The following is a 22862-nucleotide window of genomic DNA, read 5'->3' on the forward strand; positions in this document are numbered from 1 at the left end:
TTGATTCGAATCTCGTTACGTGGTAAGTAGCCCATAACCTATCTCCTACTACCATGTACCCCCACGTACGAAGAAATTTTCTACGTTCGTGATAGAATCCAACTAGTGAAAACTCCGTTGCGAGAAATGAATGCTAGTTAGTTGTATATGGAGTTTGGAAAGAACAGTCTCGTTGCCTTGCAACGTTTTGAATTTGTAAAATCGATATAGATTATCGTCAAGTCACGATTCAAATTTTATTATCGATCGTAATAGAATATACGTAATTTTTTTTCTTTTAATTTTTATACAATTATACCGTATATCGACGAATAAAAATCACAATCTTGTGACGAAGAATTAACTTAAGTGTCATCAAAATTGATTTCGAAAAATGTCATGTGTATAATCGAAAAGGATAAGAATCGGCAGATTTAAAGGAGGACATGCTTGAAACAGGGCGTAGAACCGTAATCAATACGTCTCAGCTTGGACTTTATTCCGATAACGGTGATCGATATCACAGAAATCGATACAATTCTATTACCAGGAAATTCGTGATTGGAGTTATGGTAGTGGTGGTAGTGGTTTTAGTAAGTAATTCAACTGCTATATTATATTCTTACGATACTAATCAGAAATTAAAACTAATATCTCATCCTTCATCTTTTTGACTTGTCAAGATGGATTATTCGTTCGCAGTTGCGAAATACGTCATCAATTAATGAACGTAACGTTTAACAAGAGAATGTTCAACTTCGCATCTTCTAGCAGAAAAGGTTGCAAAGATCAATTTATTAAAATGTGAAACGGAAAAATCGTAGTCGTAGAGTCGTAACTCTACACACATTTGCCGAGTCAGCATTTGCATGCACACTAAATATCTCGCTCTTTCGTTTCAAAGAGGACCATCTTTCGTATTTTCCTGCTATTTTCTCGCGAAAAATCCATGCATATTGCCGCGCTATCCATCAAGTTCAATGACTCGGCCCCCATGATCGAGGAGCATTACGTATCGATCGTTAACAAGCGCATTATGTTCCACCGTGTTAAAAAACATTATATTGCGCGTACGATAAATTTTTAACGAGCATTATACAAACAAGACACTTCCGTAACTAACGTTTTTAAAATATTCGCATAATGGAAGAATCGTGGCGAATAGAATACAATTTTCTAATTGGTAGAAAGTTAATTTTTAATTTTAACTTGAGTTATTTAATTTGAGATTTGTCGAATCGATTCTAACAACAGTTATTAATTAAAAAGAAAGGAGAAAAGAGGTATTAAACGTTCGCGTTTTACAGTGACAAACGTTCCTTTCAAAAGTAAAGTTTTTTTCCTTTTTTTTTATCGCTCGGCGCCTTAATGAGGCGCCATTGTGGAGAACAATGGACGTAATTACAATCTCGCGGATTTTCTCCCATGATTAATGCAACAGTCATGGTAGCGCCACGGTTAAAAATCAACAATTTCACCAAGAAAGATCTCGTTTGTGGATTCGCATGCATGACGGGCCAAGCGTCGCAAACCAGATTTCTGCGTGTTTCACATATAGGGCGTTAACTGTGTTTTGACACGAATTAGTTTGAATGGAATCTGGTTTAATGAATGAACGAGAACGATGGAGAAAATGTGGTGGTCGTTTGGAGATCGATAACAATTCGCGATACTGTTGTTCGGTTCAGAAAGAAAACGATACTTTCTGTAAAATTGTTCACGAATGAGTGAATAATTTGATTAATTTATTCGAAACGGCCTACTTTTTAAAATCATCTACTTTTTCGAATTATACATACGATCACGTAATTTCTTCTAATGTGTAATGCGAAATTCCAATTTCAAAATAATAAAACATTATTTCTTACGATTATTCCGATTTTGATCTTGGGAGATAGTTTAATTCGTATTAATGAATGGAAAGTTAGAAAATGTTTTTCCTTACTTTATCTATAATTTTTTTAAAATTAGGAATTTTCGATCGGTCGTAAATTAAATATCAATTAAATAATTCGAGAAATCATACCATTTTCTGTTATAGATCGGAATATTTTTGTACGATTTCGCGTCCGCGTCATCGGTGAACAATAAATTGAATCAGGAATCGAAGCACATGTACATCTTGCAAAATGCGCTTAAGAAACCGTCGAACTTAACAAAAAAATTATACAACTCCACTGTTTCGCCAGAAGTGAATAGAACCAGCTCCAGCATTTACATTCAAGATCGCTCAGACAATGAAAGCTATGAGAATCTGTTTCCTTACGACGAGGCGGCCGATCAGAATGTGGCCGATCCCGAGTTTAAGTCGCAGAACCTGAACAACTTCAAACTGAGGAAAAGAGTGCTGAAATCGGTGGACGAGGCGGCAGAGGGGAAACAGTTGTTCGACAATCACGCGATTGTTTATCGTGCGAAGCAAAGGTAGAATGTTGCCCTCTTTGTTTCAGATTGAAATCACAAACTTGGACATTTTTTTATAACGAGGGCAAAGATGGAAAAACGTACGACAAAAAAAACGGGAGAAAATTTATTGTTACGAATCATTTTTTTTTTTTTTAATTATTTTTGAGAAATAATATCTCCTCTGAATTCGGATAATTCGCTCGTTTTAACAATCGTTTCGCGAGATATTCTCAGATATTCTCCAAATAATCGCCAAACGATTTGTGCGACGATTGTAATGCGGCAAAATAAAAAATTCGATATGGTTTCTCGAGTCGTGAAAAAATGTCATAAAGATTATGATTTATACAGCGGCTTATTTCAATCTTTGACAACGAGAAGATTTTTATGTACGAGATAAGCACGGTAAAAGGATATTATGTATTTAACACGAGTGTTGCATAACGACTGTTACACAATCCATTACTGCTTTTCAGCATTAAATTAATTATATTCGTCACATTTTTTTCTCCACGATATAAAAATTAATAAATTCCCCCTGGTAAACCCGCACACATTTCTGACTCGTGTAAATTTACACTAACTGATTATCTTCAGCTTCATTGTACCAGATGTGTACGTGTTTGCAGCCTATAATAAATCACCGTTTCGATCGTTAATCGTCGAGAAACACTTTCTACTCTTCGACAACATCTCTTTCGCCTCGAATATCGCTCTATTATCGTCGATTATATTCGACGATTTCGATCCAACCAGAAGAAATTTTAAATTTTAAATCCTCTTACACGTCTCTTAATTTAGAATTGGAAATTTTAATTTTCAAAATTGAAATAAATTTCATTTCGTTGAATAACGAGCTCCTCGTCCAACGCTTATTTTTAACCCAAATTAATAACCCGCACTGGGACGAACACGCGTTTATAAAAATATATTATAAACAGGCACAAATATCCAGCCTCGAGCGAAGACGAAAGTTCAGAGGAGAGTCGACCGACTCCTTTTCACTGGGAGTTGAAGACACCGCAGCCGACCGCCTTCAAACGTCAAAGGTATCCCCAGTTGTCCCAATACAGATACCCGTACGCGTCCAGGAACATTCAAGACATCATAAAGTATCTGACGAACGACGCCGACCTGCCGAATCGGGGCATCAAGTTCACAGGCGTGTACGTGAATCCGAAGAAATACGATTTGTTCCCCCCTGGGGTGGGGGAGATGATGTCCAACAGCGATAGGTCGGAAGAGGATGAAAGTTTTTATCCTTCGAACGAGGATCCGTTTTATCAGTATAAACCGAGACATCCCACGGACGTGAATCTGTTGGCCACGTCTAACGTCAGGTTTGTAGATGAGCAAAGTGTTTGATTAATTCGATTATTCATTAAAGATGAGCGTCAAATTGATCGTGCAATACCATCAAGTAATTGGTGATATTTGTTAATTAAAATCCTCGAAAAAGTGAAAAAAGAAAATCGAGTCTTTCGAAGTCTTTTGATTCAATTGACCTGTTTTTTTTTTTTGGAATCTAAATTAGTTATTTTCAAATAGAATATACAATTGAACAATTATCGTCGTTTATCGACATCGATTTAATAAATTTTTCTCTTACGATTGATCGAAGGATATAAGAGTAGAAGTGTGATTAGCCGAATCGAAATTTTCCAGATTTTCGCCAACCGGTGTTCATAAGTACAATTACGAGTATGGACGGCCTATGAATTATTACAAACCGACATCTATCGACACTATATACGAGAGTCCAATTTCTTATTCCAATAATTATTCCAAGAAACGTAAACCGCAACCGTTCAGCGTGATGTTGGATATTTACCCGATCACCGACATCGCGGAGAATCAAAATAAGAAAGGGAACAGGCCGAGACAGGTGCCAGTAGAGGATTACGAGATGAGAAGGCCGATTCAATACAACAGGGGGCCGAAATTTTATTCTCCGCCCCCGCAGACCTTGAGCGACGAGGATGAAAGGCAACAAATGGTATTCCACTTAAATCTGTATCCAAGAAAGAAGAACAAGATGACCAGGTGAGCCTCCATTACACTTATCCTCACACAAATATCCAATTATAAAACATATACTTCGATGAAATTGCAAGGTATTTTATCCTCCATCCGTAAAATTGAAGAATCGCTGACAAATAAATAATCCAACGTGCAAAAATAATAATTGCAAAACAGGCATTGGGAATAAAACACTCGAAGATTAGACACAATGAGTAAAATTTCCATGTATATTATTTCTCTCCAACCAATATGCCTCCTCTTGTAAATTTCTTCTTTTTTCCACCCACGTTCCTCCTCTGCACCTGAGCGCATCGTCTTCTTTCCAATTACGTAAGGATTTCGCTTTCGCGAGTGACTTGATAGATTTATTCGCGATCGATGAAACGTGGTTTCCCTTATATCAACCGATGGATCGTGGAATCGTTACGATGCGCGTTCCACGCCATTAATTATACCTGGAGTACGTGCATGAAGAAGATCGGTAAACTCGCGCGCGATACTTTCACCGAACGTGTCGGATAAGGTGAAAAAAAGGCGAGCGAAAAGCGTGGCTCGATGGCTGGTTAAGGAAGGCCACGTGAAATGTCACCGGTTAAATTTTAGGGTGAATGAACGGGGAAGGGGGGAGGATCGGGACGAAGATCGCTCGATCGATTCGGTTTCGAGGCATCACCTTGGATAATGAAGCGCTTTATTGACCGCGAGCAAGGAAGTAAGGAAGAGTAATTTGTTTACCAGAATTCGATATGTTCGAGTAAAAATTTGTCGTGCTACTTTATTTTGGAGAAATATTGTTGGAGGGAGAAATTAATTATCCTTTATTTTATGTCCTAAAATTTCTAAACTATATTTCTTTCTCTGCATTTCTGGTAATGTTTAATTTAAATTTTTGAAAATTAAATTTTCATTCCAGATACGATATTATTCATAGATCGGAATCCATGGCGCCGGAAGAACGGCAACAATTCGTGGATAAAGTGTGGTCGCCATTGGAAACGATAGCTAAGCACTTGGCAGTGGAACAATCGAAATTCGTGGACGATAAGGATACAAATTTTCCCTCTACCCGATACCAAGAAACGGTTCTTGACGACAAGGATGAGGTTAAGAAATTAAGAAGAATCAACGATTCCGCCGAATCGAGTGACAATCCGGGAGAAATTAGCACGATTAAATCTAAGGTTCCCTCTAATCACAAATCGAATGTCGAGGAGGATTACGCGAGCACCGAGAAGTACGAGATTGATGCTAAAAAAATTGTAGCAACTACGGCTGAGAACGAATGTGACGATTGTAGCAGCACCACTGTGATTTCCAAAGAGACGAGTATCAACGAGACTGAAAGTATCGACCAGTTAAAAGACATCGATACTATCGAGGGATTTACAAAATTCAGTGATAACGTTTCTTAAATTTCGGTTTTTTTTTTTTTTTTAAATTTTATACCAACGTTCGATAAAAATCGTATCATTAAAGGGGAAAAATTTTAATCTTATCGATCGAATCGTGTAAAAAGTGTTAGAAGAGGAAAATATTCATCTTCGAAAAAAAAAAGAATAAAGGATGATCAATCTACGAGACTATCTTAATAAAAAATTGTTACAACCGTTGAAAATCACGCGAAGAATTCATTAATGCCTTCCCTCAAAATATATTATAATTTCTTCTCGCGTAGATTATTGATGTTGACTGGATTGGACAGTCATCAATCTCCTCGCAGGTTTCTTCGTATTTTCCATCAGATCAAATTATCTACATAGCTCCACCTCGCCTTGACATTTTCGTCGAGGGCGTTCGAGAGAGCTCTCAAGATCTTGGTTGGTGCAATCGTACGTAAGATATTCGTTGAGCGCGATTGCGTCATAGGCCACGGGACGGTGGACAGTCTACAAAATTGGTATTCGTCGGTATACAAACCTTCTAATGGAGGAAAGGAACACAAAACAATATCTTCGTTCCAACATTTCGTCGCGATTGTCGAAATTGAAGAGCAAGAAGAAATTTCTTTCGAATATTTCAATTTGAAAAAATTGAAGATCTTTAGGAAGGAAAATTACTTTTGTACAAATTTTTTCGGAAACTTTTGAAGAGAGTAATTCGCTTTAAAGGTCCAACGTGAGTCAGAACGTGAATGTTCAGTCACGATTTCCATAAATGTCAATGTATTCGAATCACGTATATAAAAAATAAGACCAGACGTTTTTCGTTTTTTCTTCTTCTTCGTTTATGAACATAATTCAAATGTACAATGTTTTTTTTTTTTTATTTCATCCTTAAATACTGAATATATATTACAACAGCGTAAGTTCTATACGGATAATGTCGCTTGTGAGTTTCAGATTCGTGTACAGTCTAAGAAATATACAATTCACGCAGCTAGTTAGTTAATATCGCACTTCATACGTGTCCTATTTATTTTGGCACGAACTTTTCGATCTTACGTTATAGCACCATTCGTCGACCGTGTGAAACAACTATAATACAATTCCTTGACTCTTTTTTTCGAAAATATTCCCTCGTAATCAACGAGAAGAAAATTGCACCGTTGCTGAAACATCTTTCATTGCGTTCATTTGATAGAAAGAAAATTCATCGATGGCAATTTATAAATATTAAAAAAAAAGATTGCAATTTTTTCATTTTCATCATTTCAAGCATAATAATTCGAAGCCAGTGATTAATTAGCTACGATTAATCAAATTGTACTTCAATATTATTTTCGATTGAGAAAATTCCCTACCACAGCATCCATCTTAATTTTCGTCTCGATATCACACATCACCTACTTTTCTTTCGATAATATTTTTACAACGAATATGGCATATTCTCTCTCTTTCTCTCTTTAAGTAATATCGCAGGTTAAAATCTCTGAAGAAACCTTTCACGAAGCCTTTCCCCCTCTTTCTTATACGATAGAAACCTTCTTCGGTTCAGTCAGTGATCTACATTTTTTCTCCTCTAATAATATCAGAGTTCAATTTACGTCCTGGAACCGAGTGTGCTCGGATGATAGAGCGTGGTGTCCGCACCCCACTCGTAAGGACCTTCGTGCGGCCCAAGAGAAACCATGGTGCTGGGTCCGAGCGTGGTGTGCGACGCTGCACTGACCATTCCAGGACCGGAAGAGACGTAGCTCAGTGGTGGCCGAGGCTGATCACGCAAACGGGCGTGCTTCACCTGTCGTTTGTACCTTGAACCAACATTCGTCTTTTTTACAAAACTCGAATACCTTTAAGATTAAGAGGAAACGCAGTAATACTCAGATCTAGAAAGAGAAGATGTTTTTTTTTTTCGTCAGAAAAGAATGGAGAAGATCGTGAAATATACTCACTTGGCGTGCATGCAACAGAGTGTACAACTGGAGATAATCGCGGCAACGCCGACGAGGACAGCGATGGCCAGCACCCACATCTGCGTCATCGAGGCGTCGGCCCTGGCCACCAGAGGGGCACAGTGTTGCACCTTTTCCACGTGATACGTTCTATAAACTCTCTTCAACTCCTCGTTCTTAGGATCGGTGAGAAGGGCCTTCATCTCGTCCAAATCGTACGCCTCGTTGCCAACCATTTGGAAACAGGAGCTGGTCGAGGAGAAGTCCAACGAGTTGTCCTCCTTCGAGTAGAACTGGGTGTCGTACACGTTGACACTGATCGGCAAAGAAAGAGCCTGTTGCACCGATTTCTCGAACTCCTCCAACGTCTTCCTGACCTCGACTGGTGGCTTCGAGAACACGAACTTCAACATGTCCCTGTCGCGCAACAAAAATATCCTCAGAGTGATGTTCGTCTCTCTGGCTGGTGTCACCGAATTGTTGGCGGACACGATGATCTCCATGTAACCGTCCGCATAACTCGACATGGATCCCGTTGTCCTCAGCTCGCCGGTTTGAGAGTTCAAGGACAGGTGGGAAGGGATCTTTCGTTTCGACATGGAGGGATCGACGAGAGAGGTGAAAGAAGCTTTACCCATGCTGTAGCTAATTGGAAGAGCATCGGAGTCGACGTCCAAAGCTTCCAGGGTGATCAGACTCGTGTCTATAGGTACGTTGAGACGAACGCCCAACGTGACGTTCTCCTTTTTAAATTTCGGCCTGTTGTCGTCGATGTCCAGAACTTTGACGAGCACCTGCCTCTCAGAGGGATCTTGTCGGTTGTAAGGCTTCGGGACGATGTCGCCCTTCTTCGTCGAGTAAGGGAAACACTTGATGGTGAGCAAATGGTGATCGGCCGTCTCCCGATCGAGGCGACCGTTCGATCTTATCACCGCCGAATTGTTCTCCAGCCTCTCCACGACGAACAGGCTCGCCTCGTTCCCGTAAACGATCGCGTAATCGATCATTCCGTTTTCCCCGATGTCCTCGTCGATGGCCTCGATCACACCGACCTTCGACCCAATCGGCGTCTCCTCGAGCACGGTGAGCTCGACGGGCGGACTGTCCAGATTTCGTTTGAAATGAGGCTTGTGGTCGTCGATATCGTTCACGATCACTTGCAACACCCTGGTCGCCTGCTGGGGTGGACTTCCTAGATCCTGAGCGACCAATATCAACGTGTAACTGTCCTTCGTCTCTCTGTCCAACAATTTCCTCGTCGTGATCAAACCAGTCTCGCTGTTTATCCTGAACGCGCTCGCGTCTTTACCGAAATTTCCGTCCTCCAAAAATTTAAACGTGATCTTCCCATTCGGCAAGTTGGGGTCGTCCGGGTCCGAGGCGACCACTTGAAACACAGGGCTGCCCACGGTCGAATTCTCCGATATGTAAGCCACCTCCTCGAGCGTTGGCCTGATGAACAACGGCACGCCGTCGTTGCTGACCACGTCTCCGATGTAAAGAGTCAGAATCACGTCCGAGTATAGTTCCGGCTCTCCTCCGTCCTCGCCTCTGATTCGCATCACGTACGGCTCCGTTCTACCCTTCCCTGTCAACGCTCGAGCCGAGTAAATCTCCCCCGTCGTACGATTTATTTCGAACAATCCTAGAATTGTTATCACGTTGATCACGTGGCAAGACAAAGGCGAAGAGAAAAGTAAATTGCTTTTACCGCTCGCTTCACCCTCGTCGATGATCTCGTAGGTGATCGCCCCGCCTTTATCTTCGTCCGGATCGGTGGCGGTGATATTGACAACACTGACGCCCGACGGGGCATTCTCGGGGATCACGGCTGTGTAAGCCTCCTGCTCGAACGTAGGCGCGTTGTCGTTCACGTCTAGAACGTCGACTGTCACCAAAGCTCTGGTGCTTCTTTGCTCCGCACCGCCTTGGGGCATGTCGGAGGCGACCACGTAGAAACGGAGAACCGATTGCTTCTCTCTGTCGAGGGTCGTGTTGGTGGCGATCTGAATGTTCACGAGTGAATAATTCATTTGATTTCGTTTATATATATATATATATATTTTTAGAGTGAGATTAAATTATCTTATTCACCTGGATGTTGCCGGTTATTGGCTCCACCTCGAACATGTTAGCATTTTCTCCGATCAAGGAGTATCTCACTTCGCCGTATCCTCTTCTAACTTCCTGCTCCGTGTTCGAACTATCCATGTCCGTGGCTTTGACGTTTAACACGATCTTGGAAGGTTTCTCCGATTCCAGCACCGAAATTTTGTAATCCTTTTGGCCGAACACGGGATTGTTGTCGTTCGTGTCCTGCACTTCCACGATAACGTTCGCTTCGGACATTTTTCGCGTAATCTCGTAGTCTCTCGCCAGTGCTCGTACTTTAAACTGAATGAACTGAAAAGAAAACATTGAACTTTTCCTCTCGATTTAAAAAAAAGTAGATTCACACCAAATTTGATACCTTTTGATTGAGAGCTTCGTAGTCCAATCTTTTGCTCAAAACGACGTTTCCACTCTGGACACCGACGTTCACGTATCCTTCATCGTCGTCTTCCCTCACCAACTCGAATCTTTGCACGGGATATCCGGTGGTGGGTTCCTTCGCCGACAGCATCAGCAGAGTGGTTCCAAGGGGTTGCTCTTCGGGCACGGAAATCCTGATTGTCGGGTTGTTAGGCGACCATCCGGGATTGGTGAAGGTTGGATTGTCATCGCTGTAAGCTTGAATGTATATCGTCACCTCGACCCTCGTGATCTGCCTCTCTTTGTCGACCACGGCGTTCAGATCTTGCACTTGAACGGTCAGAATGACCACCGCGGCGACTTGATAATCCAACACGCGATTCACAGTTATTAAACCCGTAGTGGAGTTTATTCGAAAAGCAGTCTTGTAATCGTAAGGAGCTGTATTCTTGAGAGCCACGCCAGTCTTGTCCACGGCTCTTATGGGCTCCACTATGGAATACTCCAGATAAGCATCCGAGTCCGAATCTGTTGCCGCTACCTTTAATACAGGCTCGCCTGTGAAGAATTAGAGTTGGAACGAGTTTTTATATATTTTTTAAATCGTAGAAAATTGTTAAATTTACCTATCGCCGCTCTTTCAGACACGTAGACGAGATACGTCGACTCGTTGAACATCGGCGGTTTGTTGTTCACGTCTATCATGTTGACCGTGACGGTGGTGGTTGCAGTTTCTCGAACGGGTGTGCCCGAATCTATGGCGTAAACTATCACTTCGTATTTTTCTCCACCGCTTTCCAGATCCAAACGGGCGTCAGGCGAGACCGTAATAACGCCAGAACTGCGATCGACAAACAATTTTTTTTAATTTTTCCTTTTGTTCATTTTTTTTTTTTTGCAAAAGTAAAAATTACTGCAAATTACCTAGAATCTATAACAAAATTATCCTTAGCGCCGGAAGCGATGTGGTACTGTAACAAGCTGTCTCTCCCGTCAGGGTCGTTCGCCACGACTCTAATGACTTCCGTTCCAGGCGAGGCGTTCTCCAGCAACCTTGCTCGATAAGTGCTGGGTCCTGGTAAATTAGACTTGTAATTTCCACGGAAGATGGGTTTCTGGTTTCCAGGTACCCCCACTCTCACCGACAGTCTCGTTTCGGAGAACAATGGCGGCGTTCCAGCATCCGTAGCTCGAATCGCCAACTCGTAGATCCCTCTCTCCGTGTCGTCTGAACGCACAGCTTTCGCCATTGTCACTTCTCCGCTGTCTCGATTTACCTGTAAAAATTCATCGTTAATCTTTCCCCAAAGGGAACAATATTTATCGATCTCTCTAAGAGAAAATTTTCTTCAAGACGATTCTCCCACCTTGAAAACATCGTTCGTCATACTGTTATGCGAACTTATGGAGTACGTCACTCTTCCATTTCCTTGTGTCGGCCCGTCAGCATCCGTCGCTCTGACGAACATCTGAGGATCGAAACTCGTCGCCCCTTCTCGAACCGTTCTCGTGTATTCCTTCTGCTCGAACGTAGGCTTATTGTCGTTGACATCCTCCAATTCTATCAAAATATTCACCGCTGACACTCTTCCGCCCCCGTCTCTCGCCTCCATCGTCAACGAATACGATTTCTGAGCCTCGTAGTCCAACGCCTTGGACACCGAGATCCCTCCACTTTTTGGATCGGTCGCGAATTTATCGGCGCCGAAACCCCGCAACGTGTACGTCAACTCGCCGAAGGAACCGCTGTCGTAATCTCTCGCAAACACGTCCCCGAATAGGGTCCCTATTTTTGCGTCCTCCGGCAGAGATAATTTGTACACCGACTGGGAGAACTCTGGGCTGTGGTCGTTCGCGTCTTTCAATTGCACGTGAACCCTGCTCGAAGCCACCTATAATTCATATTTCGAAGATGCCTCATAGATTAAAAGTTACGAATGTTCGTCTCTCCATAATATAATAAATCTAGTCTCAACTACTGTAAATCCATACCTTGCTTTACGATCTAAATACACATTGAATCAATTATTTTGATACCAAATCCATACAAGTTCAATTGGATTTGGTCCAATTTCTTACAAAATAATAAAGCATTTCTTTTGGCCGTATAACGAAACATTATGGGCCGTGAATCGAAAATAATTATGGCATAATTAAAGCGAGGTGTATTTAAAATAAAATAAGACGTAATAATTAATAATTCGTACCACTTGGTCCGCGACCAGTGCAACAACTTCGAACTCCAGCTGCCTCCTGGCAGGATCATCCACGTCGTAATCCAGCACGCTGACATTTTTCGCTTTGACGACAACCGGTACTCGACCCTGTGCCTCCTCGGGACCGACAACGAAAGCTCCGCTTATTCCAGGATAATCCGAAACGTCTCTGAGAGCCAACGTGTATTTCGCGTTCTCCCCGACGTCCCCGTCGCTCGCTATCATGTTCAAGCCCGGCAAAGGCGTGTCCCTGCCAATGTCCTCCGAAATTGTAATATTGAAGAACTTCTCGTTGAAAACGGGCATCAAATCGTCCACGTCGGTGACCACGATCGTCACGATCGACGTGGCGGTGTCGGCCGGGATCTCGTTGTTGATCAGTTCCGTCGCCTTCACTTGGAACGTGTAGATACCCCCGTTTTGCAATATTCTAGGATCCTCCCGATCGAGGGAGACGTTCGTGGTAACAAGTTTGCCAATGGTCGCGTCACCCTCTTTCGACACGTCGAGATCGAAGTGGCCCGAGTCCTCGTCCTCCAACGTCAACAGCAGGCCTCTTGGCTCGCCCGTGTCACCGTCCCGTGCCCTCACCGTCAGGATCGTGTGACCGGCCGGCGTGTTCTCCGGAAGTGCCGCGCTGTACGGCGCGTTCAGGAACACGGGTGGCTGGTCCTGAAAATAATTATTCTCTCGTTATTCGTTCGCTTAACCCTTTCGCTACTACAAGATGCCACTGAGATATTCTATAGGAGACTATAATCAGTCTGCATAAGATCCTATTGAGGTACTCTATAGACGACTATAGTTATTCTGCACAAGATGCTACTGAGATATTCTACAGGGGATTATAGTCACTCTGCACAAGATGCCACTGAGAAGATATTACAAGTGATTATAATCGCTCTGCACAAAATGCCACTGAAGTACTCTATAGACGACTATAGTCGCTCTGTACAAGATATTAATGAGATACTCTATAAACGACTATAGTCGCTCAATACAAGATATCACTGAGATACTCTATAGGCGACTATATCGCCTTATAGATATCACTGAGATACTCTACAGGCGACTATAGTCGCTCTGTACAAGATATTAATGAGGTACTCTATAGGCGACTATAGTCGCTCAATACAAGATACTACAGGTCACTATAGTCACTTTGCACAAGATACCATTGAGATATTCTACAGGAGACTATAATCAGTCTGCACAAGATATCACTGAGATACTCTATAGGCGACTATAATCGCTCTATACAAGATATCACTGAGATACTCTATAGGCGACTATAGTCGCTCTGTACAAGATACGACTGAGATACTATGAGCGACTATAGTCGCTCAGTACAAGATAGCACTGGGATACTACGGGCGATTATAGTCGTTCTGTACAAGATACCACTGAGGTATTCTATAGACGACTATAATCGCTTTGCACAAGATACGACTGAGGTACTATAGTCGCTCTGCACAAAATGCTTCTGAGGTACTACAAGTGACTATAGTACAGGCGACTCTGCATAAGATGCCGCGTATTGTATGATATGACGAGCGATCGGAGTTATTGAGCATCGAGTATCTTTCTCTGGAAATAGCATCGATATTTTGTTTTTACCATCAATTCTTTTTTTCAATAAAACTGTCAAAGCAACTCGAATTGTGAGGCGTAAATGATCTTTCTCATTTTTGGTGCGGCGATTCAAGGAGAATTTCCTTAAGTCGATGAAATTCGCTTTGAGCGCGAATTAGGAATGATTTTCTCTTTCGAGAGAGATCTTTCCTTTAAAATCTATCCTCGGATTACCGGTTCTTATTATCGAAAAATATATATATATATATTTCTTAAAATATGTATTCAAAAAATATAATACATATAATTCAAAAAAGAATCTTTGAATTCGTGCATTTCTAACGAAAATTTCTCGATTATTAGTCTAGATTTATTATTATCTAGAATACGAAAACTATCGTTAAAAATACACCTACTGTCGAGTGAACGACTTTTTTTTTTAATCGCAATTTTCGTGAATTAATTAAGTCGATCCTATCTATACGTTTAAACAACGATCAAAGTAAGACGCGTAAGAACGAAGGGAAAGATTTACCGGTTCCGGTGAAAGTTATTTTGTGAAACAACGCGTACAAGGATAATCAGATGTTCCAGAGTCACTGGGTAACGGCCCGCCCGGTTACATTATCGCGAAATAATCTTGCAAACGAATACGGAATGATCGCAAGCCGGGTGTACAGTTATGCACATCCTTGGCTAGAGGCGAGGCCTACTTACCTGAACATCGAGAACGTCCACGGCTACTGTCGCTCTGGCTTGTAACCTCCTCGAGACGTCGCTGGCACCGTCTACGGCCAGAAGATTGATCAAGTAGGAATTTCTCCTTTCGTAATCGAGAGACTTGGCTAGGCTGATTTGCACGTCGTATTTTCCCTCTGCCAACTGATAAATTGATGATTTACAATTAACAAATATCAAGTTTAATTTCTATATGAATAATATTTAAAATATCTAAAGTATCTAACAATATTAACAATTAACAAAAATGGTCTTTGAGATTTTTCCTCGAGGAACGATAGAAAAATTCAAGGAACGTGGAAAGTTTCGAATAATTGAGAATAATATGATTCGAGTTCGAGAGAGTGTGACGAAGGAATACTCGGAGAACGAGGATAATTATGTTCGTATGAATTTCCAAGTTTGACGCAATATCGCTCTTGTAAACCCTACCTTTTCCGCAGAAACGTTGAAGACATCGCAAACGTCGTCGTCCCGGGACGCGGACACGCATTCCACGTGAACATCAGCGTTTACGCCACCATCGCGATCCGTGATCGTGATCGTGCCAGGAGGAACTAGGAGACCACCCACGTGTGCGCTTTCTGGCACCCTCGCCGCATAAGGTCTGCCGTGATATACCGGTGGATTATCGTTCTCGTCCAGCACTGCTATCTCCCTTCGAAGGGACACCGTGTTGGGCTCTGATCCCGCGATCCCTTCGTCTAATAAAACACATCGAGTTCTCGAAATATCATTCTTATCTCGTGATTTGGAATACGTATGAAAAAATAGTGGAAAATTTTCGAAATAATATGTACAGAAAGAAAGAGAAAATTTCGTTAAATAAATTTCAAACCCTCGTGCACAAAATGTATATGATAATTTAGAATAATGTAAAGCAGACTTTTCTGCTAACGTTAATTATTAAATATAAATACGATTGATCGGTTGATCGAAAAATCTCGAAATTCAAATACTCATCGAGAATAACCAGGTCGTTAGCATTCGTGTCGTACTCGTCTAATGCTCTAGATGTCGTCAATTATCCATTGATATTCCACCGTAACGTCGTAACGGGACACCGATAAAAGATGTATATATATAGTTACCCGTTATGCTGATGATGACTTCGATCAAGTCCTGGCTCTCCCTGTCTAACGCCTTTCTCAGAACAACGACACCGCTGTCCCGATTCACGGTGAAGTATTCTCCGCTGATCGAGTAGTGGAGCTTCGAGCCTTCCGGATCTTCTCCTTTCAGAGTGTAAACAGGGGCACCGGGTGGAGTGCCCTCCGACACAGCCAACCTGGCCATGTCTCCACCTTGCACGAAGTGCGGCGCCCTGTTGATCACCTGACCCCATGACGAAGACCACGTGGAGAGTGCGAGCAGTAGAATTGTCCACATCGTCACCTACATCAATAATTGTTTCTTTTTTTTTTTTTATTATGATAAATAAAAATGTTTACAATTTTTAGTCTATTCTTCAGAAGGAGTAAAATTGAAATGGAATTTCTATTTCTCGGTTTTGACGGAGGAGACTTATGGAGACTTCGAGGTTTTTAATGATCGCGATGAGATGTTTGTTCGCGAATACATTGTCTTACATTTCGCTACCATACGATTTAATTAGCGATTAATTAGCAATTATAATAACTGTTCATTGATATACATAGGGTATCATTAACATTAATGGTTTGATGTTACATACGTCCTCGTAATTGATTGATAATTATGTACAAGAATTAATTAATCGTTGAGAAGAGAATTAGAAAGTGTGTTCGTATATGAAAATGTTTAACGAGAACTAAATTCTAAATAGGAGGAGGAACTTTCATTAAGACGAATTGGAACAAGAAGTTTTACGTATAAAAGTTTTCCGCTCTCTCTTGCGTGACTCTCGAGCGAACGCTTCCTACATCGTGGTTCCGTCACGACTCCGTTCACTTCCGGTCATCGGATAACCGATGTATCGTGAACAATAATTATTATCATTAAACGTGTTCGAGATGACACTAATCGAAATTAATAAAACTTTTCCAATTCGAATTGAATTAAATTAAACAAATTTCTTCGCATACGACCCCTTCATAGAAATATATTTTCAATATAATAAACATAATACATTTCCATTCGCGAAACTGGTTGGAAAAAAATTTGTACAAAAATCCAGGAAAAGAAATACGCGAAAAGTAATTATCTTCGAAGCAAACATCTATATATATTTCCACGTATCGCGAAGCCATTCACTTTCCATCTCTCCGTCGATTAATTACCCACCGTGCATCGCCACCAGTTCTATCTAAAAAAGAAAAAAAGAAAAAAAAGAACAAGCTGAACCATAATCTACCTCAACAGAGACGTCTGAAATAATAATCGTCCACGCGATTCTCGGGATCAACGATCGCTGCTCGTTGGAAAAATGCGCAAGAAGAAAGGACGAGTGGGCAGAAGAGAGAGAGGAAACGGCCAAACACCGGGGAGAGGACGGAGGAGGAGGCTCTATCGAAGCCACCGGTTTCCACCCATGCGGATTATTATCTCTCGCTGTTTGTGAGAAAAATACGGTTGAGGCGAACCACTATGGCGGCGCAACCACCGACCACTTTACGCTGACTGAATGATTCGAAACGGGTGAGCTCGGTAAGGTCGGTGGAAAGCCGTTAGAAATCAGATTCCATTTCAGGAGTTCGCGGAACTGTTGCACCACCATCCGTAAATTGAATCGTCCTCCTCTCGAACATTTGTCTAAAACGCTCCGTTGCTCGAGAAATACGGTTTGGTGGATAAGCACGCGATAATTTTATGGGATAATTGATCGAGAATCTTCGGATTTCGAAGAGGATTACTTTTAGAATAGAATCGTTGGAAATTCCAACGAACGAATAATAAATTATTTCCTCTTTATTAATATTTTAAAAATATAGAAAATTCGGGAAGAAATGTGTTTAAGAATTAAAAGCATCGGAGAATCTGCAACGAGATTTCGAAGAAAGCGAATGACCTCGATCTATCAAAGCGCGAGATGAGATAATCGATCGGATCTTTTTCTAAACGGGAAATAATATTTCAAGATCGCGAAATTTCACGGGCCAACGAGTAGCGAGTATTAGCGCGGCCTGTTACGATCTCAACTGCTGTTATAACTTTCTAGTAGAGCCTCCAGATTCCGAACAAAAGTCTTGCACAACGGCATATGGGATAAACGCAGTACGCGTTTCCAAGTTATTCCACCTCCGTCATAACTCTCACTTGGTGGACGATAGCTCGTGCAGAATCGAAACCGTTCGATCAACTACAATTTCCTTGCGATTGAATCGAAGCGATGTAAACGTGTATTTGCACCGCTTGTATTGTCGATAAATTTAATTGTTAATTACGTGGATTAGAAGTCTAAATCTAATGGATATTAATTTTCTGATAAGATTAAAAAAATTTCTAACGTAATAAAGAACGTTAAATAAATCATATTACTTTCAGTAATTTTCTTTAATTTAATGATAATAAAATACTTTGAATAAATTTGATGTAATAGCACATTAATTTCCTCCGAGGAACGCGATAAATCTACTAGAAACTTGATCCACCATCGAACACTACATCCACTAAGAAAAAATCGGACAAAACGAGTATAATACCAAAGTTTCCAAGGATTCACGCATGGGCAACGAAACATTCAAGAAAGTCTACGTAATCCGTTTAAATAGAATCCGCAATAACAAGCCGTCATACGTTTCAGCATACGATTTCTATTGCAAGGTGTGCAGCGAGGAAAAGCACGAAGCGTTAAAATCCAGGATGTATGTACTCGCTATACTTCCACAATGTGTTTCGACGCTCGACCAAAGAAACTGTAATAACAATTTAATAGCAGACGCCAATACTTAAATTGTATAGAACGATACGGTTGGATCGAATTAAATGGATTCGATTTTAACCAGGAAAAAATTCGCGGAACGATCTTTCATGGTGATTAACAATGATGAGGCGCAACATATATATTTTCCGAGTGTACGATAGTGCGTTTTCTTTGTTGGAAAAAAACGAGATATCTAAGAATTGTGGAATGAAGAGAGTGAGTGAAAATTTTTTTTCGTTCATAAATCTTGCGACAATTTTTGTCAAAAATCTTCCACGAATTGATTGTAATCGAAGAAACACATGATTATTGATCTATAATCTATTTTCTTGGAACGGGTTTTATTTTATTAAGATCTCTTCACGTTGTCGTTTTCTATCGTAAAAAAAGATAGACGAGAGATAGAATCTCGTCGACGACAAGAGAATAATGATGACATAAAATTATTCAAATAGAATATATCGCCATGCTCTATTTAATAATGGTGATCCTATTACCCGTCACGTTAAACCAAGTCGAGTTCGTTGTCTTGTATTTATTATGGATTACTCGATGGTAACTGCCGCGATGCATGCAATTTGCTGTTTAAAGTTTAACTGGTCGTATATTTCGGTATATGGGTCATGGGTGATTCAAAACACGTTTATAATAACAAGATGAAAGCATTCTGCGCGGCCCAATTTCGAAATAAACATGGTCGTTACGTTTCATCAATTCGAAACGACGAAATTGATCCATCACTTCTTCGATGATGGAACGAAAAATATTGGGTTTTTTCGCAAACAGTGTACTAATTCGAAATAAAATATTCTTTATTCGATTAATTTATTATTTCATGATTTATCAAATATCACCACCATATGTGTTACGATATTAATTATTTATGGTGGTTACAGTTATGCTATTATTTTTCAATGCTCTTTCATTTAAATAGAAATGAAACTGGATTCAACATTTCGAGAAATTGCAATAGCTTTTCAATGATAAATGTTAAAAATCGCGTAGATTACAGTTCGTTACTCTTCGATGATTATAAAATATCGATCTGTAAATCCATTTTCAACAATATATGTAAGATTATTTTCTTAAGGAACTATCTTATTCTTTGCATCTTCCACTTTATCCGCTTATATTTATAGCATTGAAAAAAAAAAAAGGAACGATTACTCTGTCGGTCGATAAGCTCCTTCGTTACTTGGTGATTTTTCATAAGCTATTAGCTCATCGATGCCTAAACATAGTAATGTAATCAATAAAACGCTGAATAACAACATTAAATCGAGTTCAATTTCACGGGCTACGTTGTGTGTGATAAATAAGCAAACCGGTTTCATCATCGGCGAAATATATTTCACAATTTATTTCGCGTTACGATGCCTCTCGCAGGAATTAATTTCTGTGCTATCTGATGGAGAGCTTTCCTTCTCGCGTTTACTCGCTTCCGCGAATAATAAACGTCGAGAGAAAATTTGTAATCTCGTTTGTCGATCTCCTCCAGGAAATTCTTAGAAATACATACGGTAAAATGTGTCACGTCGTGTTATTAATATTTTAATTGTTTACTTTGATTAACTTGATAAAAGATTTTCCATTTAAGACGATTGCAAAACTGATAACGATGAAAAATATCTAAGCTAATAAATAAACAAGTCAAACTGGATTAGAAAAATGTTAGTTGGGAAGAAAATAATTTTTCTACAAACAAACTTAACCCATATTCTTCTTCTACCAAATATTTGAAACATCTTGCTCTGACACACTTGGTATACCTGGTGTAACGAGCGACTCGAGACGAGGTGTGAAAATTACCAATGTCCACAATCCGATTCACACGTTAAGAAAACCCATTCACGCGCGCGCCTTTTACATCAAAATTTCCCAGAGAGAAAGAGAGAGAGGATTCCAGAGGAATGAATAAATTACCTAGATTCGTTCGTTGACCCAGATGCGGTCGGAAACCGCGTGCCAAGCACGAGCGATTCGTAATCGCTTCTCGATTACCCCGGCAAACGTGACGATTTCGAAATCGCCTTCACCTTATGAAATTTCGCGATATCGGTCAACGACATTGGCGCAGGACAAAATTCGATAGAACTTGCATTCAAAACTCACTTTTTAATTTTTTAGAAAATAGATACCTTAAATTTTTTTCCTTAGAGATAATTAACGCCATCCTTCCTCTCCATTTATTTTCGACACTGTCACTCTTCCCTTGGGATAAAATAATACAACTCAATACTTGGAAAGATACTACTTGATACTTATCGCTACTCCACTGTCCGATACACCGTGGCTATATCCACGATTTTCTCTTCGATAGAGCGAAAAGCGAACGAGTACGAGCGGCTAACTGTTCCGCGGTGCTCGTACAAGAGCCCGGCGTCCTAGACTCGTTAATCGTTCGAGAAAGGAGCGGTGAGGAGCAGGGCGGAAAAGCGAGAGGAAGAGAGGAGAGGCAGCCGGTGAGAGGAAGAAAAAAAAACCGTTATGGAAGGCCCCTTCCACCGTTCCCCGCCATTACGTTACGCGGCTGGAATCCTGACACTGTGTGACCAGGTGATGCCAGGATGAATGACTAAGAAAACTACCCATCCTGCCACGCGCTTCATTCTCGTCCTCGTCCTCGTCGCATTTTTCGTCGGCGGTGAAGCATCGAACGGATGGAGTCAACGCGTCGACGCGTGTTTTTTCTTTTTCTTTCTTTTTTTTCCTTCGAAGAAACGATTATAAGAATTCTTCTTGGAGAAACCGTACCGCGGAGAATTCTGTTAACCTCTCCACTTTTTGCACGGTGTTTACGTTAAACTCAACCGTTTCGATCTTGGATAAATAGCAGACGTAGGTTTTTCTTCGCTCGAACGGGAAACGTACTCGCGATATTCGATATTTAGATAGGGCAGTTACAGTTTTGTAGGTTAGAAAGTAAGATTGATAGGTGAATTAAAAAGGTGAAGTACAATTTGTGGTGATAATGCGTGATTGAATGATATCACGGAGGGATAAGGGATTGATAATCGGGAGATCGAGAAGAGTAAGAGTGTGAAGAGTGAGGAAGAGGGATTTTGGATAGCAAAGAAAATATTCGACGTTTTCTTATTATGGACAGATCCCGTGGAGAATTCGAGAGAAAATCTAGCGATTTAATTTTTATCGTTTAGATAAAAATAGCTCCAAGCTTTTCCTGCTCCACGAACTTGACACCGGTTCCTTGAAACAACGAGCTTCGACTAGCGCACTCGCCGGTCAGACTGGTTTCCCTGGAAGTGGCGAAAACGATGACGAGAGAGTTCGGCATAGTTTGTCAGTGCGTTATTACCCGTCTGAGTCACGTAAAATCGCTTTAAAACCCGATTGTCCCCGACAAATATTCGGTTTCTTGGATTCTAACTTATCTGGCGAATTTCCACGATTCACGAACAAAAACTCACATATATAAAGGTCAAGCAAGATCGAGTGGTGTAATTACCTTGCACTAGTCGGCCTTTACCTCACCAGAGATTTATATTCCCATTTAACTCAACACAGTCTGAAATGGACGAGAACAGTTTCCAATCGAGTTTCAACAACAGTTTCTACTATTAAATAATAGTAGCACGTGAAAACAAGAAAACAAAATGTATCCATGCACCAACGATGGCCTCTTTCGAGTCTCTTGTCCACCCGCTCTATTCACACGATTAACAACATCGACCATAACAAACGTAGAGAACGAAATACAGAGATGCGTTTAAATATTGTTTCAAACACGTTTTCGTTCAATCACAAACGGTCACAAACAAATAAGAGATTGAGGACCTTACCTCATAAAGTCGGTCCAAGATCCGTCTTCCTCGCAGCACCGTATCAACTCATCGTCACACCACGTGTTATTTCCTTTACCATAATCATCGAAACGCGCGAGAAATAAAAATAAAAGGTTCAAGGGGCGACGCGTACACCGTGCCTCATGACGCATCGACAGCCTGTCTCCAACACGAGCTCGTAATCCCTTTATCCACCCGGTTTCATGAGTCGTGGCCGTTTCGAAAAAGAGCCGATGTCTGCCAGCCAATGGACAGGTCTACACTGCATCCTAAGGAGGTATGCGGCCTCTGCTATGGGAGTGGAAGGAATGGAGAGAGAGAGAGAGAGAGAGAGAGAGAAAGAGAAACGGCTCGGCCTAAGGAGAGACTACAGTCCGTGCCCGGTAACTGGGAAGCGAAAGGGGGGCGAAACCTTTTTGATTCTTTTGTGCCTCGACGTGCCAGGTGAGTCTCTTTCGTGGTTCCATCATGGCCGGGATTTG

The 22862-nt window shown here is 41.1% G+C and overlaps 2 protein-coding genes across 5 annotated transcripts; one reads left to right on the top strand and one right to left on the bottom strand.

Annotated features, from left to right (window-relative positions):
- Positions 1-104: 104 nt before the first annotated feature.
- LOC100872268 (uncharacterized) lies at positions 105-6022 on the top strand. Its single transcript, XM_012493047.3, has 5 exons — positions 105-572; positions 2021-2403; positions 3327-3725; positions 4051-4428; positions 5321-6022. Exons 1-5 carry the CDS (start codon positions 426-428, stop codon positions 5817-5819), a joined length of 1806 nt encoding a protein of 601 aa, XP_012348501.2. The 5' UTR covers positions 105-425; the 3' UTR covers positions 5820-6022.
- Positions 6023-6606: 584 nt separating this feature from the next.
- Positions 6607-22644, bottom strand: Cad74A (cadherin 74A). 4 transcript variants are annotated; one of them, XM_086907483.1, is made up of 13 exons: positions 22378-22644; positions 15828-16131; positions 15169-15440; positions 14716-14880; positions 12418-13098; positions 11578-12102; positions 11135-11487; positions 10837-11051; positions 10209-10768; positions 9833-10141; positions 9450-9744; positions 7739-9383; positions 6607-7597 (listed from the first exon to the last, which is right to left on the bottom strand). In XM_086907483.1, the coding sequence occupies exons 2-13, from the start codon at positions 16123-16125 to the stop codon at positions 7387-7389; spliced, it is 5529 nt and encodes a 1842-aa protein (XP_086763609.1). In that variant the 5' UTR covers positions 16126-16131; positions 22378-22644; the 3' UTR covers positions 6607-7386. The 4 variants fall into 4 exon arrangements, with proteins under 4 accessions (XP_086763609.1, XP_086763613.1, XP_086763610.1 ...); XM_086907487.1 differs by having other exon boundaries at positions 15828-16149; positions 22378-22497; XM_086907484.1 differs by lacking the exon at positions 22378-22644 and adding an exon at positions 20716-20969.
- Between the last annotated feature and the right edge of the window lie 218 nt (positions 22645-22862).

This window comes from Apis florea, unplaced genomic scaffold (genome assembly GCF_048593485.1).
Source record: "Apis florea isolate Af1SG1 unplaced genomic scaffold, ASM4859348v1 contig_2897_pilon, whole genome shotgun sequence".
In the NCBI taxonomy this organism is placed as follows: domain Eukaryota; kingdom Metazoa; phylum Arthropoda; class Insecta; order Hymenoptera; family Apidae; genus Apis; species Apis florea.

Excerpts from the sequence above, each read along its gene's own strand:
- LOC100872268 (XM_012493047.3), top strand. The coding sequence starts at position 426 with ATGCTTGAAACAGGGCGTAGAACCGTAATCAATACGTCTCAGCTTGGA. Across the intron at positions 573-2,020 it reads TAGTGGTGGTAGTGGTTTTA|ATCGGAATATTTTTGTACGA; the intron begins GTAAGTAATTCA and ends TTTCTGTTATAG. Across the intron at positions 3,726-4,050 it reads TTGGCCACGTCTAACGTCAG|ATTTTCGCCAACCGGTGTTC; the intron begins GTTTGTAGATGA and ends GAAATTTTCCAG.
- Cad74A (XM_086907483.1), bottom strand. The coding sequence starts at position 16,125 with ATGTGGACAATTCTACTGCTCGCACTCTCCACGTGGTCTTCGTCATGG. Across the intron at positions 15,441-15,827 it reads AGTCATCATCAGCATAACGG|ACGAAGGGATCGCGGGATCA; the intron begins GTAACTATATAT and ends GTGTTTTATTAG. Across the intron at positions 10,142-10,208 it reads ACGAAGCTCTCAATCAAAAG|TTCATTCAGTTTAAAGTACG; the intron begins GTATCAAATTTG and ends TTTTCTTTTCAG.